General features: G+C 44.4%; 1 protein-coding gene and 1 long non-coding RNA gene across 6 annotated transcripts in view; one reads left to right on the plus strand and one right to left on the minus strand.

The window, feature by feature from the left end:
- Nucleotides 1-13,897: 13,897 nt before the first annotated feature.
- LOC147369445 (uncharacterized) lies at nucleotides 13,898-24,607 on the plus strand. Of its 5 annotated transcripts, none has more exons than XR_015167470.1 (4): nucleotides 13,898-14,037; nucleotides 14,857-15,070; nucleotides 15,552-15,634; nucleotides 17,259-17,554. It is a non-coding gene; the product is annotated as an uncharacterized LOC147369445 (long non-coding RNA). The 5 variants fall into 5 exon arrangements; XR_015167471.1 differs by lacking the exon at nucleotides 17,259-17,554 and adding an exon at nucleotides 16,109-16,389; XR_015167473.1 differs by lacking the exons at nucleotides 15,552-15,634; nucleotides 17,259-17,554 and adding an exon at nucleotides 24,209-24,607.
- Nucleotides 24,608-24,706: 99 nt separating this feature from the next.
- The window catches only part of ETF1 (eukaryotic translation termination factor 1), a 29,411-nt gene continuing 26,944 nt past the window's right edge, over nucleotides 24,707-27,173 (minus strand). The window contains exon 11 of the mRNA XM_086411870.1: nucleotides 24,707-27,019. Within this exon, the coding sequence (XP_086267996.1) occupies nucleotides 26,937-27,019 (83 nt within the window). The 3' untranslated portion in view covers nucleotides 24,707-26,936. The remainder of the gene's footprint in view (nucleotides 27,020-27,173) is intronic.

Here is a 27,173-nt window from a genome sequence, read left to right on the forward strand (position 1 = left end):
CCTTTAAAACAAAGGGCCTCCTACATTGTTACAGAGCATTAGAGTCAGATTCCCAGGCCCCATTCCCAGAGTGTCTAATACCTGAGGTCTGGAATTGGGTTCCTGGAACTGGCCTTGATTACAAGCATGCCAGGTGATTCTGATGCAGACCGAGAAATTCTGCCAAGCCTGCCAGCTAATTATTACTAGTCCTGTCACCAGAGTTTCTTTAGGTTCTGACAACTGAGATTCAAGTTTCTTCTCATGGTTGAAATAGGCCAAGACTCACTAATTGCCCCATTTTATAGTCCTATAGTATAAAGAAAAAGGAAAGTGTTCATTTTAACTCTGGCTCCTGTGAGGGAAATCTAAAACCAAGGGCACAGGGTAGTGCGGATAAAAGCGCTCATCATCATAAAAGCTGAGGTTTGGGAAGGGACCCAGAGAATGTTGAGCAATTGATTATTACCTGGGGACATTGTCTAGGACTTTGGGTTTGTGGAGAGGGACAGAGAGGAATGGGGTGGAAGAGGAGAGCAGTCAGGGGAACTTGGCCATCAAAGGACAGGTTTCAATTCTGCAATGAAAGAAAGAACCAAATCCTCAGGACCCTTGACCCTTACCTCTTAGTATCTGAGAGATAGTCTTTTCTCTTAACTTCAGGATTGTTCAGTCTCATCCTTTTTGAAGAATCCTAAGCACTAAGAAAGGCGGAGCTTAGCACTGTCATCAGGCTGGGTTTGAGGTGTGTTTCCTTTGACCTGCCCCCACTTACAGCCCATCCCCAACTTCAGGAAAGGGTGCAATAGAGTCAGAGGTCTTCTCTCCAATGCCCCCCTCTCTCCTCTGCTGTTTTCCCTGGTACAGCCGCACTTAATTCAGTTTGAGAGGGGAAGATTGGGCAGAGTAAGATCCTAGTGGTCCTAAGGGGAAATGAGACAAAATCTAAAATAATCAGGTATTGAGCAAATAAGATTTCAACATTCTACCCATACACCTTTGGGTGTTAATAAGATTTTGCACCTGAACAGCAAATCTAGCCCTCCACTGCAGTGATTTTTCGTCCCATCTCGCTTTTCCCACTACTAGAACCTAGGAGAGACTTTTGAGGCAACACTTACTTGATATGTTCTCATAGTTTAAGTTGGGGGCTCAACTCCTCAGATCCAAGTAGCACAATCTCATCTTCTTTTTCAGGAAGCCATCCTGTAAGTCTATTCTCCTCAGCACTTAGGCTGTTTGTTATTATTGTTGTTATTGTTGCTATTATGACTTTATTGAGGTACAGTTGGTGTGTATATATAAGTACAAAACACTGATACAAATACAGTTGAGGTACATGTAAAGTGTACAGTTTGATAAGTTTTGATACACGTGTCCACAGGTGAAATGATCATCACAGTGAAGGTAGTGAACATATCCATCACCTTCAAAACTTTCCTTATACCCCAGGGAAATCTTTCCTTCTTCCACCTCTGCCCCCAGGCAACCACTAATCTGTTTTCTGCCACTATAAACATATCAGTTTGCATTTTATGGAGTTCCAGACAAATTGAATTATTCAGTATCCACTGGTTCTGGCCTGGGTTCTCTCACTTAGTGTTATTTTGAGATTCATCCATGTTGTTGCATGTATAAATAAATAGTGACTCCTTTTTATTTCTGAGCAGTATTCTGCTGCACAGGAATGGCAAAATTTGCTCATGTTTTCACGTGTGCATGGACATTGGGGTTGGTTCCTTTAGGCGCTATTAGAAATAAAGCTGCTGTGGGCATGTGAGTACAAGTCATTGTGTAGATGTGGGCCCATTCACTCCCAAACTGCCCCCTCCGTTTCTGGCTCCTTCTTCCCACCATGTCCCCATTCACTGGCCTCTCTCTTACTCAAAGCAAGAATCACCTGCTTCCCCCCACACTCACAGAGTCAGTACTCAGCCTTCTAAAATTTTTTTGTTTCATTTCATTTTTCTGCATGGAAACAGAGCCAGTGCCTTCATCATCTTTACTGCTCTATTTCAAACTCCCTCCCGTTTATTTATACCCTCTTTTAACAAGATGTCCGGGGCTAAACAAGGTATGTTTATTTATAGGTCATTATTTATTTAGCTTGGCAAATGTATTTAAGTCCTCAGCAATACTCTTCTAAGGAGAAAAGGTGCCTGGTGGGTGGTGGGCCACACACTGATGAGGTGCTCCTACCTCAAAAGGAGGAAGTGGCTAAGACCAGATGATGTGGGAAGCAATCCTGGGAGACTAGTCCTGGGCGCTTATCTGTACACATTGCATTTTGTTACTATCTCCTGTGGGATCTTACCTGGATGGGTTTTCTAGAACACAGGCCCCCCTCACTCCCTAGTTATCACAAACCCTGTCTTACCGCATTTCCAACCTCCGTTCTGAGGCAGTCTTGTAACTATATCTTTTGTCTCTCCTCTTTGAGCCAAGGGAGCCTGGGACTGGGCAGCAGCCTGAGAGTGAAAAGACAGCGGGGGCCAGAAGGTAGGTTCCCAACTCTCATAAACCGGCACTTGTTGCCTGCCTGGGTATGTGTTGGGATTGGGCTAGGGAGAGGGTAACTTGACTTATTTTAGAAAAGTATCCTTAACATTTACCCTTTCAGACAGACAATAACAAGTGTTGGTGATGTGAAAAAACTGGAACCCTCATTCATTGCTGGTGGGCATGTAAAAAGGTACCACTAAGTCATTTAGAAAATAGTTTAGCCATTTCTTCTTCTTTTCTGAAATATTTATTTATTTGGCTGCATCAGGTCTCTGTTGTTGTGCATGGACTTAGTTGCCCTTTGGCACGTGGGATCCTAGCTTCCCTGCCAGGGCTTGAACCTGCATCCTGCACTGGAAGGCTGATTCTTAACCACTGGACTACCAGGGAAGTCCTTAGTTATTTTTTGTAAAGTTAAACATACACTTACCATGCCACACCATTCTAAGTTGCTTCAGTCATGTTCAACTCTTCGGACTGTAGTCCACCAAGCTCCTCTGTCCATGAAATTCTCCAGGCAAGAATACTAGAGTGGGTTGCTGTGCCCTTTTCCAGGGGATCTTCCATATGACCCAGCAATTCTACTCCTGGCTTCTACCCAAAAGAAATGAAAACATGTTCACCAAAGATACAGATGCCGGTATTCATAGCAGCATTATTCATGAGTCAAAAAAGTGGGAACAAGCCAAATGTCTATTCAACTGGTGAATGGATAAATAAGATGGAGTATATCCAAACAAAGAAATAACACTCTGTGATCCTTAAGGAACAAAATATGAATGTGCACTACAGCATGGATAAACCTTACAGACATTATAATAAAGAAGTTCGGTGCATATTGTATAGTTTCATTTATATGAAATATCCAGAAAAGACACATCCATAGAGACAGAGAGCAGGTTAGTAGTTGCCAGAGGCTGTGGGTAAGAGGAGATCTTGAGGGACTTCTTGGTGATCCAATGGTTCAGATTTTGCCCTTCCACTGCAGGGAGCACAGGTTCCATCCCTGGTGGGGAAAATAAGATCCTGAGTGCAATGAAGCAGCCAAAAATAAATTCAAAAATAACATTTTTTAAAAAGAGTAAGTCTTGACTGCAAATCAACTTGTTATTTTGAGGATGATGGAAATTTTCTAAAAATAAATTATGATGTTTGAACTCTATAAATTTACTAAAAGTCATTGATTGTATTCTTAAAATGGATGAATTTTAGGATGTGAAATTATACCTCAGGATTTCCTGGTGGTCCAGTGGCTAAGACTCCATACTCCCAATGCAGGGAGCCCAGGTTTGATCCCTGGTCAAAGAACTAGATCTCACGTGCCACAACTAAGAGTTCAAATGCAAGATCGAGTATTCCCCAACTAAGACCCCAACAGCCAAATTAAAAGAAGAAAGTCAAAGTATAGTTGATTTAAATAAAAAGAAAGTATAGTATTTTAAAATCCTTTATACTCACTAAAGCCGGATTTTTAAAATCTTTTTCTTCCCTGTCTTAGGTGCCTGTTCCCCAGGAGAGTTTCCCGGAGCTCACTCCATCCTACAGACCTGTCCTTCCTCCCTGGAGGGGATTCTCATGGGCCTCTCTCCTCCTAGCTGCCCTGACCTGGGCTCTGACCCAGCCCCTCTGCTGGGAGGACACAGCTTTCTAAGATCATGATGCTGATTTGAAAACTAGTGTCCAAAGAACAGACCTGGGGGTAGTAGGGGCGGAGGCCCTCTTAAGACTCTCATTTGGGACTCATTTTTGAGGGAAGGGGCTTAGTTAATCTGGAGAGGCAAATGGATGGAAATGAATATATGCTGAAGGGTCTTCTCCCCAAATCAGGCTGTCCACCTGGGCCTGGGTGCCTCTCAGTTCCCAGACAAACCCAGAGGTTTCCATTTCCTCAGAACCAGAAGTGGGTGCCCTCCTCAGAGACAATTATCTCAGCATCCTTGGAAGCTCTCTTCTGCTCAGAACCAACTTCTCATCCTAGAATCTTTTCGGATCTGAAGATCAGACTCCTGAGAAACAAACAGGGACTCGTTTATTGAACACATTAACTAAGCATCTACTGTGGGTGGGTTGATCCAGGGGATTTGGAGGAGGTGGGGGAAGGAAAAACAAAAGCATCCCAGCCTGCCACCCACCTCTGAATGTCTTTTAATTTCCTCACATCAGCTTGTCAGAGACAGTGAATCTCCAGCTACCTTATCACAACCAGTTTTCAATAATCTCAACACCAACCATCCATCTTAAACTCTTCTCAGAACCACTTATTTAATATTCTCAGATCCACCCAACCTGGCCCATTTGTAATTCTTCTTAGATCAGTGATGAGGTCAAGCAGTACTTTGGGAATGTTCTCGATATTCTATGAATGATGCAAACGCACATTTGACCGCCCAGGTCTCTGTAAAACAGGAACTCTGGAGTGCTAACTGCTTCTGATTCCATTCTGGAAGGCTCAGAACCAAGTTTGTCCCCTCAGATCTGTGATGACTCCCCTGAATAGTCTCTTCAGAGTCGCCTTTAATTCTCTTCAGAGTCAGACTTCATTTTTGGCTAATGAAACTGGCAAAGTCCTTAGAATTTTCTTCTTAGAAGCATCTTGATTCTATCCAGAAATACCTTTTTTTCAACCTCCTCAGATCTAACTGTCAGGCTTCAAAAAAAACAAGTCTTTTAAAGTTATTCATCCATGGGCCTCATGTTTCTCATCTGTTTAATGGGGAAAGTAGTGCTTATTTTCTTCTTCTTTTAAAAAAGAACATGAGTACTTCCCTGGCAATCCAGTGGTTAAGACTCCATGCTTCCAATGCAGGGGCAGGGGTTTGATCCCTGGTAGGGAAAATTCCACACACCATGGAGTGTGGCCCCCTCCAAAAGAATGTGAATTATTTTCTGATTACAAAATATATCTTTGTTGTGAGAATATACCTATGTTTTCTTCACACATGGTGAAATGAGGGATAGCACTTTGAGCCATGAAAGTCTCACGCACTGATGGAGGGAGAATAAACTGGTGCAAGCCTTCCTGAGAGCAATTCAACATCATGCACCAAAAACCTTATAAAAGTTCATACCCTTTGACCTAGCAATTCTTCCAGGATTGCTGTTAATTATAGTGTATTATTCGTAATGGGAAAAAAAAAAAACACTGGCAGCAACATAAGTGTCCTATGGGTGATGGCTGAAGTCAATTTTTATATGATGAACTACTATGCAGTCATTATAAATCATGTTCTAAAATAGTCATTGACCTGACTAGTAACACAATATACCACAGTTGAATATATAAAACTTTTTATGACATGATTCCAATTATACAAAATACACACATGCACACACACATACGTCAAATGTTAATATTAGTTTTGGTGTGATTATGGGATATTTTTATCTCATGTTGGGGACCTGTCTGTATTTTCCAAATAAGCAGGTATTTTTTATCATCAGAAGAAAATAATTTTGTTTATGAAAGAAAAAGAGAAAAAAAGACTAGGTAAGCAAGAAATTATTTTCTAGAATCTGGTGTGATGTAGGGTAGGGGTCTGTATGAAGGTCCTCTGGTGGAGTACTTTCTTTCCCTGCACAGATCTGCTCCTTAAGTTTTAAGGTGTTAAGAAGAGTGCTAACAAGAAAAGAAGGGAAATTTTTTCCAGGGACTCAAGGCTTTAGGTTTTTGCTGAGGGGACACAGGTTGCCTGTTTAATATTCCCTGTAGGTGGATTGTCTGTCGGATCTGGCAGGATAGAAGCATCAGAGAGCTGCTGCTGGTTTCTAAATTTGGGGGCTGTAGGCTTTTTAAAAGTCAGAAAGCACTATTTTATTAGCTTGTCACCTTCCCTCAACTATTAGAGAACTCTTGAGATCTTGCCCCCATCACTGAATTATCTCTGTCCTCATTTTCAATACACAATTCATGCACACTACCAGGCTCAAAGTTTTTCTCCTGAACTTGTTTCTTCTGCTTATAACTGAGTTGTTGTAAACCAGGTGATTTTGTTGGTTGTTCTTGGATCAGACTGTTTGCTTTGTTGTATCCCAGTGTAGCAGGCACATGATGGGAGAGCCAAAGTCTGGGTAACTGTCTTGGGGCCACCCTGAGCACTGGGCCATCCAAAGTCACTCAGTGACTGCTCCTCAGTCACTCCATCTGTCTGTTTCCAAAACATAGTCATCAAATGCTACCTGCTTTATGTCAGGCCCTGAGCTTGTACAAATAAACAAAATAGAGTCTGGGGCATCACAGGATAGGATGGGGGGAAATTTAGAAATAAATAATTGCCTTGCACTGTGACAGAGGTGTGTATAGAGCAGGGAGTGACTAATTCTATGAAGGTGGAGGAGAACAGGGTGTAAAAGGAAGATGAGGCGTTCACAGGAGAGGGATTTGCAAGCAGGGGAATAACAAGTATAAGCGCAAGGAGGTCAGGGTGTTTAGGAACCTGTGACTTAATGGTGGTGTGGCCTGAAAGCAAGGAAAGTGAGGAGGGGGCAAGAAATGGGGCTTGAAACGCAGGTTGGGGCCAGAGGCCAACAACTTAGTTTGACTGTGTTTCTGGGTATTTGAAAGGCTGCAGTGCTTTCTGCCTCCTTGGGAGGGCCCTGGTCCCCCTACTCCACTTCCAACTTGGTTATTGGAATAATAACAATAATGGTAACAATAATTTGACTGGTCCCTTCAGATTTTATATGTGATCTTTAATTTCAGCTTTCTAGAAAACATGAGTGACCTCACACTCAATTATTTGATCTTAGCCCATTTTCCTTTAAATAATATATAACATTTAAATATGCCCCAATTTTATGGTAAGTCAAGCCTCATTTTTACATGTGTGTATAAATTTTCAAACATTCACAAAAGTAGAAGGGAGTAGTGTAGTGAACTTCTCTGTATCTAACAATCAGTTCAACACCTGTCAGTTCACAGCTGGTCTTGTCTCATCTACACTGCCTTTCTTACTCCCTGCCAACATCCACTGGATTGTTTTGAAGCAAATTCTAGACATTACATAATTTTATTTGAAAAATACTTCAGTATATACTCTTAAATTTTTTATTTATTTATTGTTGACTGGGCTGGGTCTTTGTTGCTGTGCACGGGCTTTCTCCAGCTGCAGCAATTGGGGACTACTCTCTAGTTGCCACGTGAGGGCTTCTCATTGCGGTGGCTTCTCTTGTTGCAGAGCCCAGGCTGTAGGCAAGTGGGTTTCAGTAGTTGTGGTGCGTGGGCTTAAGTGGCCTGTGGCATGTGAAATCTTCCCAGACCAGGGATTGAAACCTCATCCCTCATCCCCTGAATTGGCAGGTGGATTCTTAACCACTGGACCACCAGGGAAGCCCTTCAGTATATATATATACATATATGTGTGTGTGTGTGTGTGTATATATATATATATATATATATGTATCTATTAGTATTTTTGAAGTTCCTATGTTTAAATCAAGACCTAAAAAAGACCACATTTTGAATTTGGTTGATATGTCTTTTACATTTCTTTTCATCCATAATAGTTGCCCTTGCTATTTATTTATTGAAGAAACCAAGTTACTTGTCCTGAAGAATTCACCACTTTTAGGACTTGATAGATTGCATTGTTTTTCTCCTCTCATAATGTTATTTACTATGTCCTTCTATCTCATGAGTTTCCTATAAACTCATTTTATACCTAGAGTTTTGATCAAATTTAGGTTCACTTTTTAGGTCATGTGGTATACTTGCTCCTGCAGTGTATCAAGAGACATCAATTCTCTCTCTCTTTTTAAAATTTCCTATATATGATTTTTTAATTGAAAATAATTCATATAACATAAAACTAAACTTTGAAGTGTACAATTTAGTGGTTTTTAACATAGTCATAATGTTGTACAACTATTGCCACTACCTAAGTCCAGAACATTACCATCACCCCCTAAAGAAATCCTATAGCTATTGACAATCACTCTGCATTCCACCCAACCCTCCTGCAGCACCTGGTAACCACCAATCTACTTTATGTCTCTATGGATTTGCCTATTCTGGACATTTCATGTAGATGAAATAATAAAATATATGGCCTTTGGTATCTGTTCACTTAGCACAATGTTTTTAAGGTTTATCCATGTTGTAGCACGTATCAGTACACCAACCCCTTTTTGTTCACTGAATAATATTCCATTGTATGGATATACCATATTTAAAAAATCTACTTATCAGTTAATGGACATTTGGGTTGCTTCCACTTTAGCTATTACAAATAAGGCTACTGCTATGAACATTATATACAGGTTTCTATGTGAAGATGTTTTCAGTTCTCTTGGGTGGTCTCTCTTTTTGTGATGCTAAAATTAATTGATGGGTTCAAGTATTATTGATGTTATAGAATTTATGTCAATCCTTCACTACCCAATGGTTTCAGGAATCCCCGGATTACTGATGATCCTTATCTAAATCTATTATCTCATTAGAGGTTACAAAATGATGATTTTGTAATTCTATCATTCTATTTGCATTTGTTAGTCAGAATGTGTTGATGATGAATTTAGGCTTAGTCATAGTTGTTAAAAAAAAAAAGGATAAATCCTTGACTATTTTCTTTCATTTATTACATAATGATATTTTGTACTTTCCTGTATGGATCCCTAACAAATTCTGGATCTCTGTATGATTAGAGCTCTATAAGCTTTGCAATCAAGAGTTGCGCATAAGGAATTATGACCTTGGAGCCAGAAAGTACAAATTTATTTCAATCTCTACTTGGGGAATTATAGAGAATCTACTTAATACCCTACGATACTTCATAAAATTCCTCATACTCTTCCTTTCTAGCTTTCCTTCTCCCTCTCCTTCTTTGTTCTTTATTAAATACATCAGCTTAGCCTCTATGCCCAAGTCCTTCCCTTTCCCAGACTCTCAGGCTCTGGCATGCTGCAGTTCATGGGGTCACAAAGAGTTGGCCACGACTTAGTGACTGAACAACAACAGGCTCTACATCTCTAACTATTTCCCTCTCCCAATTCTGATTCTACATGATAAAATGTCCAGAACTGGACTGCAAAGACTGAACTCTTTAAACCGGAACATGGGATTGGATTCTGAGCTGGAGACCTTTTGGTGGGTTGGTAAGTTAGGAGAGGAAAAAGACGGTGGGTGGGGGATGCTTTCATTGGGACTTCTCTGGCAGTTCAGTGGTTAAGACTCCAAGCTTCCACTGTAGGGGGCATGGATTCGATCCCTGGTCAGTGAACTAAGATTCTACATGCCACGTGGAACAACCAAAAAAAAAAAGAAAAAAGGAAGGAACACTCATACTAAAAAACTTCATTTCCATCACATGTATTTTCTGCAATAACATGCATCACACATGGTATGATAAAAATTAAATACATAAAATGTTTTTAAAATAAAAGAGATGGTAGGGAAGGAAATGCGCACAATTCCTTTTCACTTTCCAGTTACCCTTCCTTTCCAGATACACTGCCTGCTGCATCCTTGACCTGCTGTTCCAGGGAAAGTGAAGTGGAACCTTGCCTCTGACTCAGAATTCCAAGTGTTTCCCACCCCCGCAGTCCTGCAGTGGGGCTGGGAGCAATGGAGTCTCATCATATAATAGTGCAGAAGAGCCTCTGAGAAAGGCCATTGGGAGCCTGCCCAGCTGGAGAGGCTGTTGTTTTCGGTTCTCACTGGTTGAAGTTGCTGGACTCCTCATCCTCTCCTGCAAGAAGCACTTTCCTGGGTCTTAAGGAGACCTCCTAAGGACAGTTTAATTTGTACATCTTTGTATCTCTTAGGGAAATCTCAAGGCATGAGGAGGGTAGTGAAGACCTTTCTGGGTTTCCTCCCACCTTGGGAGTCTAGATGGGAAATAGCCAAGCCCCAAGATACAGCGCCCCACACTACCCAGACCTATCTGTTCAGGCCCTACAAAGACTCTGATGGCAAGTCTGAACTAAACCAAGTGAACACTCCTGGCTGGATTTTCACCTGTGTGGCAACTACTAGGAAAATGCAAGTGTGGGCAGATATTTGCGGTCCCAGGCTATGTGAGCAGAAGTCCCCAAAGGCATGGAGAAGCTTTGGTAGCAGCAAGACAAAGTGGTCAAGCATGTGTGTTCTGAGGTCACATGTCAAATTCTAATCCCTCACTCTGCCACTTACATTAGTGATCACAGGCAAGTTTCCCGCTTCTCAGTTTTCACCTCTAGAAAATGGACATAATGGTTACATCTCACTGGCTCGTGGTGAGGATTAAATGAGACAATATCTACAGAGTGCTTGGCCCACTTCTATTAGGAGCTATGGTCATTGAGGAGCCCCATAAACCTCAGTTTTGTTTTCTCTAAAACAGGGGTACCAGTAAGATCTATTAAATGAGGTAATAAAGTGTGGTTAACACACTTTTTAAAAAAAATAAATATTAACTATTAATACTATTAAGGCATCCCCTGTTTTACTGGAGGTCACAATCTGATAGTTCCCTCCGACTGCTTCCTACCTCACCCTGCTTCAGTTGCCAGGAAATTGCTGTTTCCACCTTTGGGATAAAAGGTCAGAAGTCCCACAGAAAGAAGAACAACACCCAGAAAAGAGCATGACAGGAGATCAGTGGCCTTCCTCCCTTCTAAGATTGCCTCTCATTCCAGCCCCCTGCACTCAAACCTTGAGCTTTTCTACTAGCCTCTCTCCCTGGCATACCTTTTGCCCAAGGGTTCATTTTAGAGACTCCTATAATCTCCAGAGGATCAGTATTAATCTTCCCCACCTACAAGATGAGTGGCAGCTGGAAGCCAAGTGCTTCCCAGCCAGAGAAATTTTTTGTTCGGTGTCTCTCTTGCCCCTCCCTTCTGCAGGGGAGCCGAATGTGCTCACTCTGGAGGGACTGAGGGAAGCCGGGGCTGGCGCTAATGCAATTTTGTCTAGATGAGGCTGGCAGCTGGGAACCACTTTCCCTCAGCTTGCCCTCTGCCGGGGAAACTCCATGACGGAGACGAGGCAGCTGGTAGCGGGAAGCCTCAGGTTTGAGGATGAGGACGCTGTTACTGCTGTGCCACGCAGGGCCACACAGGACCCAGCAGCCACACGGACCAATGCTGATGCCCATTTTGTTCCTGAGGACCTCCTAGAAAGGGAATGCCTTGGGACCTGGGGGCAAAGATTTCTTTACCAGTAGTACAGTCACAAATACAAAGGAACACAGGACTTTTGTGAGGGTTGGGCGTCTGAAAATCTGGGTTCCAGTCTCAGTGCCATCACTTCAAGGCCATGTATTTTTGGTCAAGTTGCTTAAAGATCTCTGCCCAAATTTTAGTTTCCTCACTTGTAAAAGGAGTGTTTTAATACCTCCCTCAAAGGACTGTGGGAAGAATTAGTTGAAATAATATATGGGGAAACTGCAACATGGGAGATGGTTAATAAATATTCATTTATTCCACAGGGCCTGAGGACAAAGGAAATCACTGGATTCTGGAGGCTTTTTGGTTTATCAGTTTATTCTACAGGTTTAAGTACCGGGCATCATGCTATTTGTTGGGTGCCTGATTTTAGTGAAGATGTGTGCTTGTCATTCACCACGAGATCCAGAGTGGCTCCCTACATATTCTGAACCTCAGAACTGGTTTCTCTGGTGGCTGAGGATCAACACATACAGGACAGAAGGGACAGAAGGAACCTGTTCCTCAGAGATCCAATCAACACTCCCTTAAGCCCTTCGCCGCCCTCCATGAACCAGTCCTTCTTTTGTGCCACCAGCACCACATCCCCATTCTGGGGGAGGCCAGATGACACAGCTACATGTCACCCTGTGATCTACATGGGGGAGGTGGGGGGAAGGAGCTGTGTCCCCGCTGGAACTGAAAAACATCCTTGAGGGCTGCAACTTTTACAGGCAAGGTTACCATGCCAACGACAGCCTCCTTGCCCAGCAAGGATGAAAGGAAACAAGGCCGTTGGTGACACATCCATTGTGTGTGTTCACAAACTTGCCTGGAACCGCTTAGGGGCTGCAAACTGCAGGATGGAGCTGTGACTGAGGGGCAAAAAGATTCTGGTTAGACTTAAGCGGAACTCCAGGACAGGCAGAACTGATGAGGGCAGGGCAGGGCCAACAAGGGAGGGTTGGGAAATGTTTTTCTGAGATTGATACCCATCTCTTGGTGAAACGTGTGGGTGTGGTACTGACAGCAGGCGTGGGAGGGTATGGTGTCCTAGATACCAGGTTCTGGCTGTGATGGGAACTTCAACTTCCTGCAGGTTGTTTTTGCCCTTGCCAGTGTGTTCAGGTCAGCTAGGCTCTAGGGTAGGTAGAGAAGAGCCGGCAAGAATGGCAACTCACTGGCGGTGGTGGCTGAACTGAGAAAGGGGAGCATTAAGGGCCACAGATATGCCTCTGGAAGAAGAACCAAATATTAGCAACAAGGTCCCATACATTCTAAAGAAGGGACAGTCTTCTCCAAGAGGTTAGGACTTCCAGGAGGAATGGTCAAGTTTACTTAGCCCTTATCTCCTCCCCACCAGCAGGATGGGAAAGTGCACACAGAACGGAAGACCATTAAACACCTCCTCCATGTCAGGGGCTCTCTTTCTCTCTCGAAATCTCTCTCTTTTACACACACACATACACACACACCAGTTTCATTTAATTACCACAACAACCCTGCAAATCAGGAATTATTATCCCCATTTTACCGATGAGGAAATTGATATTTAGGGAAGGAAAGTAGCTTTCCCAGCATAAATCAGCTGGAAGGGGATAAGCTGGGATTGAAACCCCGTCTGACTCCCGGAGCTTGGAAGGAAAAACTCTAAACTTTAAGGTAGCCCTATTTTCTTCAAGAAAAATATCTTCTTGAAAGCGTCAGCTCCATATAGCCCCGAGGCTCCTAGGAGGCTATAAAGAGGCTAAAGGGACACAGCAAGGGAATGGAAACACCTCCGCCCCTCTCCCGCCACAAAGAAATGTTGGGGTTAATGCGCTGCCACTGCGGGCAGTGCCGCTCCTGGCGGTGCTTAACAGGCATCCTCTCATTTTATCCCCATTTCCTTCGGAGGAAGAGGAATCCGAGGCTCAGAGACCAAAGTGTTTTGCCCAAGGACACAGAGCGAGTGCTGGGAGCCGGGAAAGCTTCTCCGCTCTGTCAGTCGTCAAAGCCGGCCTGGACCCGCCTTCCGTCCCCAATTCGCGTAGCTCTGGAACCAAGGGAGCGGAGCGAGAAGCCGTGCGTACCTCCAATGGGAGGAGGGGTCGGGCGGGGGTCGCGGCCCGGCGCGGGTGGGGGTGGGGCGGCGCGGCGTGGCTCGGTCTTGCGGCGGCGGAAGCGGCCTCCTTCGCGGGCGCGCTCCCCGCCCCCGGTCCGCCCCTCGCCAAATATGGCGCTTCCTCCCGGGGCCCTGCCTGGCGCTTCCTCCCGGCCTGAGGCCCATACAAGGCGCTTCCTTCCCGCCGCGTCTGGCAGGCGGCCCGCAGGCGGCTGTGGGCGGGAGCTCGGTCCGCCGGGTCCGCCCGCGCCCGGGAGCCCGCGGCCAGGGGACTCTGCCAAGGAGGGGGCGGCGGCGGCGGCGGGGCCGGGAACGCGTGGCCTGGCCGGGCTGAGGTAAACGCGGGATAGGCCGACTCGGGCGTCCCCAGAGGGTCCGAGGTTGCCACTCTCCCCACTGGTTTCATATTTTGTCCCACTTTACTCCCTGATTCTCTGAGCGCCGCTGACTTTGCTGGAGCTCCTCCGGCGTCTACCGACCCGAGGCCTAAAGCCCACACCTTAGCGTGGTGTGAGGGCCTGGCCTCGCTTGCTGCACGCCAGCGCGCGCGCATTTTAGTCGGTCTTCAGTATTTCTCTGCTTTCCGTTTCTCGCTCCTTCTGCCATTATCAAGCTGTCCCTTCTGCCTGGAATATCCTTTCTACACCATTCTGGTGGAACTGTGCGTCACCCTTACTTGTTTCAGATCTCTGGCCGTCTGGAAGTCCTTCCAACCCCCCACCCATAGGCTTCTTGTGTACTTAACACATCATTTATTTACTGAGACTGTGACTCCCATCTTTACATCCCTGGTGCCGGGCTCAGGATGTGAGAGTTGTTATCATATCTGAGCGAGGGGAAGGAGGGAAAGACCCTGTTGTCAGGCTAGCCTTAGTATCTTTCCACTTTGGACAGGGGCCCCCGACTTCAGGTCTAGTCCCAAATATCTTCACCGCTATGCTCCCTGTCAGTCTGGACCTTCATGAGCCCCAGAATCCAACATGAATAGTTCGGCTCTTTGTGGAAACATGGAAGGTTGGAGTGGGGGGAGCCAGAGCTGGGGCAGGTGTACACCTGCCATGGCACTGAGGTCTGGAGCAGTGCCCACTGGGTGCTTCTACCATCCAGAATGGCCTCCCTTGCTCTGCCTGACACCTTTGGTTTATCCACTACAGGAAACGGCAACCCCTCCCGGCTCTCGTACAGCGCCTCCAGGGACTTAAACTTGCCTCAGCCACGTGATTACCCTGATCTGCCTGCTGAGAGATGAGCAAAGGTGGAGAGGGACTAGATCTCAGCAGAGACAGCAGTTCCTGAGCGCCCACCCCCCAGCGCTTCCAGAAATGCAATGCAACATGGACCAGCCTGTGAGCATTTGCTCCTCCTCAGGTGAGGCAGGGAAAGAAAAGCTGAGAGCTTGGGAGTAATGAGTCGAGTAAATGCTCGGGAGGGGGCTTTTAGCACTAAGAAGCCTCTGGACTTCATCCAGAATAAAACCACTCATAGACTTCCAGTCTTTGGTTATAGACACACACACACAGTGAATAAGGTGAAAATAAACGGAATTTTGTTTGTCTCCCTGGCCTCAGATCAGCTGAGTGCCTGTGAATTGAGTATATGGAGAGGAGATGATCTCTAAGGTCCATGACTGAAGGTTTCTGGGTTTACATTTTTGGAAAAAACTGGGCCTGGGCTGCACACGCAGGCACTAGGTTGCCTCTGGCCTTGTTCCCACCTAAGGCTGCAGGCCCAGAGCAACCTCTTCTTTCCAGCTATGATCTAGGATTGTGGGTAATGTAGTCCAGTGGCCAGCTTCTCTGTGGTGCTCATTTTTGCCCTCCCCTCATCTCCTTCCACTTGAGCGACTTAGCAGCAGCAGCAGCAGCAGCAGCAGCGTTTCCTTCCGGCTGCCAGCTACCACCCCCTTCTGCTCCAGGCTGAGGGCAGGACAAGGTGAGAAGGCGGTGCTTACTCCTTTCAGGGCTGGGAGATCCCCAGCTGGAAACCAGCAAGCTATTTATAGCTGAGCCTAGCAGAGGAGGAAGGCCTGAGAGAGGCTGGGGAGCTCTGGCAGCTTCCTCTCCAGCTACAGAATTTGCAGGAACCCCAGGCCTCTTCTGGGGAGGCCTTGTGTTCACTTCTGGGTTGACAGGGATTTGAGCCTGGAAAAACCCTATGGAGCGGTAGGGTTTCTGTGTTGCTCCCTGTCTTGAGAGAGACTGATAACTCCAATGGCCCTGGGTCCTAGCTTTTAGGCCTCTCTATGGTGCGGATATTTAATGGAACCTGAGTTCCAAATAAGCTGAGAATTTGTGCATAAAAAGCCAGTGTGACACCCAATATGACAGTTTCCTGAGATTTCTTTGCACTTTTCTTCTTAACCATATTATTTTCCTGTGCTTACCTCCTAATTCTCTTTTGGGACAGGAACCAAACCTTATCTTACCAATGGCACCAACCCTGTATTTATGCTATAAATGAGTGATCTTGCCCAAAGAAAAGCCAACTCCCTGCAACAGTACTAGGGGTGTGACTTTTGTTCCTCCACCCACCCAATTCTCTGCCAGTGCCCTGTGCTTTTCCTGTCAAGCATCAAATCTTTGTTTGACTGGGTCACTAGATTGGATACTCCTTGTTAACATAGATGATGTCTACCTTGTTGTCTATTATATCGCTGTTACCTATACAATAAACAGTTGTTGAATGAATGAATGTGAACCTATGATAGCTAATTCTCTAGGTGGAGTATTTGATACATGCTTCATTGTCACAGTGTTTTACAAATTGGAAAAGAGTTTCAGCCATTTGCATATCTTTCACCAAGATCTTGATAAGTGGTAGAGCTGTGTTAGGAACTGGTGTGTGACTTTGGAGTAGTGCTTAACTGGCATGAGACTGCCTGTTTGCTGGCACCCAGTAGAAACCTCTGGCTCCCCCTTGCCAAATGGGTGAGGTGGGTTAGATGAGATATGTAGGCAGACATGGGCAAACTGGCCTGGTCCCATGATAGAGCTGGTGCAGCCAGCCAGAAGAGCTGCCAGGGAATCCTAAGAATCTTAATGAGAAAGACTTGCTCTGATCTGCCAGAGTGTAAGTCCTGAGGCAGTGACTGTGGGGCCATAGAGAGGCTAGACAGACTCCGAGGTCTGAGCATCAGTGTCTGGGGGCTCTTTAGCTGTTACCAGGGACCCCCTGACTCTTGAGTCCAGTAGATTTTTTTTCAGTCTTCATTTTCCTTTAGTAGTTCTCACCAGCATTGACTTGTAAGTGACCATCTGTGTGTTTTTTGTTTTTTTTTTTATTTGACTGCATTGTGTATATTAGTTGTGGCGCACAGGCTTCTCTATAGCCCAGAGCATGTAGGCTCTTTATTTGCAGCATGTGGGTTTAGTTGCCCCATGGCATGTGGGATCTTAGTTCCCAACCAGGGATCAGGTCTGAGGCCCCTGCATTGGAAGGCGGATTCTTAACCCCTGAACCACCAGGAAAGTCCCTGATTATCTCTCCTTGAAGACTTTTCTTTCATTGCTTACATGTCTTGATGTATAATGTTCTATTTGGATATTAAATGTTCCAGTACAAGAACTTCCCTGGTGGTCCAGTGGTTAAGAATCTGCCTGCCAATGCAGGGGACATCAGAGGATCCCACATGGTGTGGGGCAACTGGGTCCATGCACCAGAACTGCCAAGCCCTCAAGCCCAGAGCTTGTGCTCTGCAACAAGAGAAGCCACCACACTGGAAAGCCTGGCCACCACAACGAAGAATAGCACCCCTGCTTGCTGCAGCTAGAAAAAGCCCCAGCACAGGAATGAAGGCCCAGCATAGCCAAAAAAAAAAAAATCCTATTAAAAAAAAATGTCCCAGTACTTCAAGACTCAGCCTCACACTCTCTTCTCAAACTGCAGTGTGCCTAGAGGATCTTTTTGAGAAGCAGATCTGCATTTGTTACCCTTCTACTTAAAACACCTCAGTAGCCTCTCCTATTCCTCGGTAAAATTTCAAGGTCTCAGCAAGGCTCTTGAGGCTCAGCCCGGACTGCCTGTTCTGGCCTCCCTTCTTGCTTCCTCCACTACATTGCCCTTTCATTCTTTGAGCTTCATCCACACCTCTGTCCACCTACCTCCTTAACTGTACTCTTTGCCACCGCCAACATATTCTCACTGCCTGGGATGTTCTTCCTCTTCTTTGCCTAGCTAATATCTCCTGTGCTCAATTAAAGCATCAGTGTCTTCAGAAAAGTTGACAACCAGGTCAAAATACCCTGTGACAGACACTCACCTGTGGCCCTCCCTCGGGTGATAATTGCATTTGGGGTTTCACATTCACTGGGATAAGGCATTGGAAGCTCAATGGCTGTGTCTCTTTTACTTAAGACTGCCTTGTAGGGTTTAGCACAATGCTTGGCTGTAGTAGGCTGTAGTTATTAATATTTTATGTGACAATGAAATAGCTTAGTTTATTTAACAAAGCATCCTATTTAAACCTTTAAGAAATTGAAAGAGAAGTGAAACAACATGCTCAAAGTCAGGCAGCTAGGAAGTAGCAGAGTGGGACCTAGATGCGGCTCCAATGTCTGTTGCTAACCTGGTGCACAGTGTTTTCCTTCCACCTGTGAAGCACTTTTTGAGAGTAAGAGAAACAGAAGAAGGAAGAAAGTATCTGAGAGACAAAGACACTCCCTCTCTCTCTACTCATGGAAATATAAAGTGGCAGATTAAGAATGAAAGATTACATTTCACCAGAAAAAATACATGAATGGCTTGTAAATCAAAACCAGAATGATACCGGCAATGAACAATCCAAAAAGGAAATTAAGAAAACTGTTCCATTTACAGTAGCATCCAAAATACTAAAGTACCTGGGAGCAAGTTTAACCAAGGATGTAAAAGATTTATACACAGAAAACTGCAAAACACAGTTGAAAGAAATCAAAGAAGACCTAAATAAATGGAAATACATCTTGTGTTTATGGATTAGAAGACTTGATATGTTCAAGATGGTAATGCTACCCAAAGCAATTTGAAGATTCATTGCAATTTCTATCAAAATTCCAATGTCACTGTTTGCAGATACGGAAAAGTTCATCTTCAAATTCATATAGAATTTCAAGGATCCCTCCCAATACTTTGGTGTGCTCAGCACACTGGAAGCTCTCGAACTGCATAATTTAGGGGTTTTTATAGAAGCATCATTATGTAGACATTATTGAGTAAATCATTGGAAATTGGTAATTTGATCTCAAGCCCCTTTCCCCTCTTGGAGTAGGGCTGAATGTTCCAGCCCTGTAATCCTATTTTTGTTTTTTTTATTTGGCAAGCAGCCCACATCTTGAAACTATCTGGGTATCTCATTAGTGTACCAAAGACATTCATCACTCAAGAGATTCCAGGGGTTTTAGAGAAAGTCTTTGGAAAGAATAGGAGACAAAGACCAAATGTATATTGCTTATTATATCACACTCTGCTAAGTCTGCTAAGTCATTTCAGTCGTGTCCAACTCTGTGTGACCCCATAGATGGCAGCCCACCAGGCTCCCCCGTCCCTGGGATTCTCCAGGCAAGAACACTGGAGTGGGTTGCCATTTCCTTTTCCGATGCATGAAAGTGAAAAGTGAAAGTGAAGTCGCTCAGTCGTGTCCGACCCTCAGTGACCCCATGGACTGCAGCCCTCCAGGCTCCTCCGTCCATGGGATTTTCCAGGCACTACTCAACAATAAAAAGAAATGAACATGCATGCATCTACATGGATGTATGTAAAAAAAATCCATCTAAATGAAAAAAGCTAAGTGAAAGAAACCTGATGTAAAAGACTGCATATTGCACTATTCCAGTAACATGAAATTTCTAGGAAAGGCAAAACTATTGAGACAGAAAGCAGATCATTGGTTGCCTAGGGTTGGGAGTGAGCAAAGGTTGACCACAGAGGGACATGAAAGACCTTTTAGAGAGGTGGACACTAGATTATGTAATGTTTGCATAACTGTATGAATTTATTTTTAAAAAATCACCGAACTATACATGCAGTGGGTTGATTTTACAGTTTGTAAGTTATACCTCAATAAAGCTGTTAATAAACAACAAAAATGATAGCAGGTTTAGAAAAGTATTTTAAAATCTGAGTAGTTTCCTGGCCTTTGGGTCAAGTCAGGACCAACACATCTGCCTTTCAAAACTTGCCTCTCACCTCTCCAGGCCAACCCTGGCTCACCAGGCAGCTTGGCCACCCCTAGATGAAGTGGAGGTGCCCTCCTTTTATCCTCTAAGACTCTTCACTTTTATTATAATTCTTGCTGTCTCCTGCTGGAGGGCAGGGACAGTGACTGTTTCTCACCACTGTGCCCCAGAATCTTGCATAGGTCCTAGAACATAGGAAATGTTTGTAAATACTAGCTGAATGGAAGAATGAGACCAGAGTTAACCCAAGCACAATGTAAGGAATAGAAGTGGCATTGAGCAATGTCTGTGAGAAGACTGAGTTTCTGAGGACCTTTGCTTAGTTCCTCAGGAAGGAAAGAGCCCATTCCATGTCATCTGTCTGTAGAATCCAAGTTTGACAGAGGTGTGAGGGAGGGCCTCTAGCCTTGAGGACTGAAGTGCAACTCCTCTTCCTCAGGTGACATCCTGTCCTTTTAAAAATAGAGTGCTCCTTTGCCGGCCCTCCAGTGGGGATTGCTCTGTGAGGGGGTAGGTTCATCCCAGTCCCCAGGGAGCCTAGCCTGGGAATGTGCTCAGGTCTGGACAGATGTTTAACTTGGGGCAGGCCTTCTAGCATCAAGCCCTGATTTCTCCTTGTTCTCAAGGCTGGCTCCCACCTCCCTTTCTCCGTGGAGCAGAATATTCCTACATCTTGGGTTTACCTCAAAAGATCCTTGCCATTCCTGCTTGGAGAGTCTCTCTGAAGTTTCCACCTTCCTTTTCTGGGTTTCCAGGCTCAGCTGGTAAAGAATTTACTTGCAATGCAGGAAACTTGGGTTCGATCCCTGGGTTGAGAAGATTCCCTGGAGAAGGGAAAGGCTACCCACTCCAGTATTCTGGCCTGGAGAATTCCATGGGCTGTATAGTGCGTGGTGTCGCAAAGAGTTGGACACTTTGACTTTCACTCACTCACTCACTCACTCAGGTTTCCTTGAAAATGGGTTTGCCCCCTAGGTTTCCTTTGGGTGAGGATGAAGAATCAAGCAGAAGGGGCTGAGCCCAGGCAGGGTTTCTCACCAAAGTAGACAAGCCAGAAGTCTGACTGTAAGGGAAACCTAGATGGTGCTAACATGGAACCCTGGAGGCTGGAGAAGCAAGTTAATCTATACACTCAAGCCAACCCTGACTCACAGGGAAGTGACTTCAAAACAACTTTCATAACTCCACCTGGATGCTGGCCACCTTTCCCTTCTCAGCTCTGTCTTTGGCTTCGTGCCACTCCCTTATTCTCTGATCCTCCCTTTTCTTATCTCTAACGAGGAGAAGGGGCCTAGATGAAAAATAACAAGATCCCACGTTTGGTAAGAGCACTGAATTTGGAGCTGTAACAGCTGCTCATGTTGGCTCTCCTCATTTCCTGCATGAGCTTGACAGGTCAGTAGGCTGCTCTCTGGGCTTCAGCTTGCTTATCTCTTTAATTAGGAGTTTGGGATGGTAAAGTCCAAGCCCCCTGTAAGTGCTGCAATTATGATTCTTTAAGTGGTGAAGGGGTGTGGCTGTGGACAAAGGACTAGAGTCTGATGTCACTCTTGTCCTTTCTGTGAATGGGTTTTAGGCTTTAAGGTAGCAGCATTGCCTTCTTCCCCTCATCCCCAGGGTCGCTCAGTGAAGCAGGAGTCAAGGGTCCCCCAAAAAGCCTTGTTCTTCATACTGTCTCATCTCACCCAGCACTGATCCAACTCCAAAGCTGATTTCATCTCTGAAGTGTTTGACTGACAGAAGCTCCTCTCCTGGCACTGCCTCTGCTCTCTTCCTTCCAATCTGGGCCCAGTTCTTAGGTTCAGCACCCCCAGACCTTCTGGCTGGGGATTTCTCCTCAGCTGTACACCCTGCAGCAGAATTAACTCTTCTAATGCATTCTCTACTGCTTAGTCGTTTCAGTTATGTCTGACTCTGTGCGGCCCTATGGATTGCAGCCTGCCAGGCTCCTCTGTCCATGGGATTCTCTAGAAGCCGGAGTACTGGAGTTGGTTGCCATGCCCTCCTTCAGGGGATCTTCCCCACCCAGGGATCGAACCTTTGTCTCCTATATTGACCTTTGAGTCAAACCCAAATTCTGAGTAAAAACCAAACTTGAATGGTCAAACTAGTGTTCTAGATACTTTGTGAATCAATTGGAACCTAAACATTCATTATATTACACTGTTTCTATAATGGCTGTTCATGATGACCTTAAAATGTTAGTTAAATGATGCTTTTAGGTTTTTCTTCCATATTTCTGAAATTTCAAAAATTTCCTTAATGAATGTCTTATTTTGAACCTCTTGCTACATCAGTGTATATTTCCTATGAGAAGGGGTATTCTCTTACATAACCACATATAGTTATCAAGTTCAGGAGATCAGAAACACTGATACAATATTTTATCCATAGTCCACATTCCAATTTCATTAATTGCCCTCTGACAGCATATTTTTTTAAGAGCAGGGGCAGATGCCCTAGTGTCTGAGAAATTCCATTATGTGTATACATTCTTCTTTGAAGATGCTGGATCAATTACAGGGATCCTCTAAGAGTTCAGGGGAGCTTCTTTTATCCATTCTCAACTGTGGCTGTGACTGAGCTGTCAAAACATACATGTTCTGAGGGAAGGACATAACTGCTAGATGAATGTCTTCCAGATGCAATCCAAGTTGTTGGTTGTCTCTGAAAGCAGAGGTTGGTGAGGTGAGTTGACTGGTCTTAGCAGTAGTAACACCTGTTCTCTCTTCTTGAACGAAGAATGACCTGTATTTGCATTGGCTTTGGAACCAAATGGGCAGATATACAACAGAATGAGGCACATTGTTTTTCTAAGGATTAAATGAGAGAATGCACGTGACATAGCATCTTGCCTGGTACATGGCAACTGTCCAACAAATGTTAGAGATTGTAGTTACTTTTCAGATGGGCCACTCAACGCCCGGGTTCTCCTCCCTGTTCACTCATCCCTGCTTACTTTGGTAGTTTGCCTTCTCCATATAGCCAAATCTTAATTAGACAAGCTGTCCCAGGAATCTGTTAATGCTTGTCAGAAATCTCCCCACCCGAAGCAACGTTCTTCCGCAACCAGTATCCTTAACTCTAGCACCACCTTGTGGTTTCCAGTGCACATTCACCCAGGCCACTGAGACAAGACCAAAGTTGGTGCAGGTGTGATTGTCTCCCAGCTGAGTTCTTGCTAAGTGCCACTGTGTATTTCACGTGCCTTACTGCATTTAATCCTTACCACAGTCTATAGGGAGCAGGCACTGTTACAGGTAGGGAAACTGCTGCTCAGAGACATGGCCAAATGTCTCTAGGCAGGATCTCTATTCATCAGATGTCAGATCTCCTGCTCACTATTATATCCTGATAGCTTTACAGTTGGAAAGGCTCTTTGAGATTCAGACTCATCCTTACACTGATATGGAACTGAGAGATAGGAAGGGACTTACATAAAGTCATAAGTTCAACGAATGGCAGAGACAAAACCAGAGATGTTTGCCTAAAAAGCTGATTCTTTGTCCTGGGCTCTTCACTAAGCCCCAGGGTGAGCTTACCAAGCAATTTGACTATACCCAAAACAGAGTTCTCAGACATGTTTGGAGTTGACTGTCAAAGAGTACCCTGGAGATATACTGTTTTCCACATACACTTCTAGTGCCAGTTATCCTCAATAACTTTGGCACTCATTACTTCCACACCTCCTGGTCGGTCAGTTCCTGTGTCCCTGGGAGGCACAGTCCCATCAGGGTGGACTTGGCAGGTAGGTGTCCCAGCAGGCACACACTCAAATTGGCAACGAGAGAGAAGCTGGCATGAAGCTTACATTCCATCTTGGCATTCAGCCCTGAATACACTATGTCTGTCTGGGAGCACCATGGCATGAGAACTAGAGCCAGGGAACAAAAGATGGCAAGTGCTGCAGGCCCAGACAGGCGAGCACAACAACCCACATAACCAGCACTACTGTGCTGCCTTCCAACTTTTGACTTCAAACAGCAGCTAGGGGTAGAAAAAACTACCTCTGCCATGCATGGGCATGTCTGCCTCTTCCCATAGGGTGACTGGGTTTCATCAAGGCTGTCATCTAAATCAGATGAGAAACTAGACAAAATTATGCTGAAAAAGCAAAGTGACAAAAGAGGTTCCCTTACTGGTCAGTTTTGTTAATACTTCTTAAACCTGGACAAAGAAAATCATGTACCACCTTGTTACTTCAACTAGGCTTCCTAAACTAGTAAATAGGAGCTCCACTTTTGGGAAAAGAAATGAAACAAGAATCCTCTTCTGTTTTAACACATCCTAGAAGCCCTGTTCCATTGAGCCAGCCTCTGACTTGGCCTTGAATGAGGTTACTGCTCTTCCACAGGTATGAAGTATGCAAGATCAGAACAGGGGAGGCTTAGTTTCCACCTTTCCATCTGGATCTGCTATTGACTCAAAGGCAACCACATGTGGAAAGAGAATCAATTTTGGAATTAAACCTGGCATAAAATTTGGCTTTGCCACTGAAGAGCTGCTACTTAACTTCTTTCGGCCTGTTTTAAAAGTGCCACCTACCTCCATAGAATGTTAACAATGTTTTTTTCTTTTTAAAGGGCAAGTTTCCCTTTGGCTTGCATAGGGAAGAGAGTAAGGTACAAATTAGTTTGGCCCAACAACTGGAACCTCTTTCCTCTGGCGTTAACAGTGGGATCACGGCCTTTTGCATATACACTTCCATAGGCAAATGTAGCATTAAACAACTAAGTCTATGGCTGAAAAGTAACTGAGGAAATTGCACGTGCTTTGGAGAGCTCATTCACACCGTCTCCACGGCTCAGACCTTTCTTAGAACAGTCCTAAAAAATCTCAAGCACACGAAGTATATTCTTAAATATGGTTTAATACTCTTCTCCATTTCTGTACATCACAACACCAAGAGTTTGCTGTTTAGGATCTCTCTGTAGAGGCTATAGAGAATGCAAATGCTACGGTTTTCACCCCCTCTTATGTGTTTGTATTGTGTAAGTGTAATACATATCAGTATATATTGATACACACATCAATATATAATGCAATATATATCACTGAAGAGAACACATTGATTAAAGAAATACAAAAATTTGGCATCATTTCCAAACTTAAATAGTAAAAATAAAAACTACAAAAGGAGCTGCATACCCTAAATGTATCATGTGAAACAACAAGCATATTCAAAAATGTAAATTTACATCCAATTTCTCTGATCTTGTCATATATCACATTAGACCCATTTACAATGGCAAAACCCTAAGGTACTGCTATGAAGAGAGCATGTTTGCTCACTCTTGGGTGTTCTGCAAACAAACAGCAGAGCCCAAAGAAAAAGCCTGTTCTGGTGAAGCCTCCCGCATTGGTGAATACCAAAGAACTGACTCTTCTTACTGGGGGTTGAGACATCAGGTTATACATTGACAGACAGTCATTTGGACCTCAGAGTACAGTGTTGAGAACCAGAAGCTTTACATTTAAGACATACTCCCTTCATTCAAGTGAAACAGGATTACTGGAACGATAGGCAGGTCTGCAACCTGGGAACAAGGAGCTGGTTCAGACCAATAAAGCTACGAGTGACTGAGTCAAGTCAGTGAAGAACAGCAGTCAGGCACTAAAGTGTTAAAAGTACCCAATTTGAAAATCAAAGGCACCCCACTACCCTAGCAGTGTGGGGTGATACCAATCGACTTTTAAAACCTTTGGTCCTTCAAAGTCCATTTGGTATCCTTTTTTCCACTGCTACCACTGGGCACGTCCTATACACTTTGTTCACTGTCACCACCTCAGGCACCCTGTCCGTGACCTTGCATGTTTGCTGGGGTCAAGTCTGATTTACAACCCAGCTGTGAAGCCTAAGCTTCAGGTTTTCAGGCCCACTTTTGGGTCCAACATGGTTAAGTCCTTGGTGCCAGAAGCTGTGTCCCCATCCCTTCCCACCCCTGCCCTTCCCACCCTCCTCCCATAATTTCTCCTATGAGAGGTGCTTGTAAGTCCCATATTTGAAACAGATGCTCCAACCCCACCAGGAGGTCAGGGGTTTACAATTACATGCACAGTCATACATGTCTCGTCTGTCGTTCCTGTGAAAAACCTTGCAGTTCATTTTTTAAAAATCAAAACATTCACATAATCTCATGCCATCCAACACAAGGAAAACACGACCACCTCCCTTTTGCAAGGACAGACCCAAGCAAATAAAATATTTAAATATCTTTGCTTCCACTTAAAATTGCATGTTTTATTTCTCCCAATTCCAGCAATAGCATAGAAGTCCCATCATATCCATCCCAAACTGGTTTCTAGTATGCAAGATTATGTGAACCTTTGTCAAAGCAGTTGATGGTAAGGGCTCCCAAACCCTGGGCGCAAATGCGCCTGCAAAACAGATGGAAGGAAACAGAGCAGTGGCCCAAATGCTTCATGTGTCAGTTTATCTTTGCAATGCAATCTGCATCCTTGAAACTGACAGCCTGGAGGGGACGGGTAATGTGAGGGAGTGAAGTTGAAATTGCCTATTAGCTCACCCTTTCAACATTAAACAGAGACCGAGAGAAATGGTTCCAACATTTCACCACATATATTTCTTCTTATGCAGTCTAAGCTGAGAATGCCATGTAAATGGGTCACTGCGAAATGCAGCAATTTAATTTTTCTCCAATCAAAATAAGAAACAAACCAGTATATCTCATTTCTATTAACTTTTGAAGGTTTACAGCAGTTAAAGTATTTTTGCTTCTATGTATGAAGGTTAAAAAAATCTTTTTTTTTTTCCCCATAAAATACAAGAGCAACCAATTTCACCATCGAGTAAAAGTAAAAACTGGGATTCTTTTTTAAATTAGTCCAAAGTGGCATTTAGGAACTAGTTGTAGGCTGCTGCGCTGACACCATGACAAACCAAAGTGTAGGGTTGGGTCTGGTTTTGTTTCGGTTTTCTTTTCAATATCCAATGCTCATGGACTAAGTTCCGGAAATGTTCCAATTGTAAGGCAGGGATCTGTTTGGATTCCACCACGGGTATGCTCCTTGGGTTGGATGCTGGAGGGTGAGGCACGTTTTGCCGGACCCATGTCGACTACCTAGTAGTCATCAAGGTCAAAAAATTCATCATCTCCTCCTTGGTATTCCATTCCCTGGAAATCTACTCGGTACCGCAAGATACCTATGGGAACAAACGAACAAACAGTAAATAGCTGTGGCTGACAGGACCGGAGGGTGGAGAGCAGTCCCCTTGCAGAATTACAGCACACCTCTCTGGAAGTAATGATATTTTGGGGATACACAGGAAAGGTTGTGGCTGAGACCCTGCCTTTTAG

The sequence above is a fragment of the Bos grunniens genome, chromosome 7, assembly GCF_055505025.1.
Source record: "Bos grunniens cultivar Pamir isolate PY7600 chromosome 7, Bosgru_T2T1.0, whole genome shotgun sequence".
In the NCBI taxonomy this organism is placed as follows: Eukaryota; Metazoa; Chordata; class Mammalia; order Artiodactyla; family Bovidae; genus Bos; species Bos grunniens.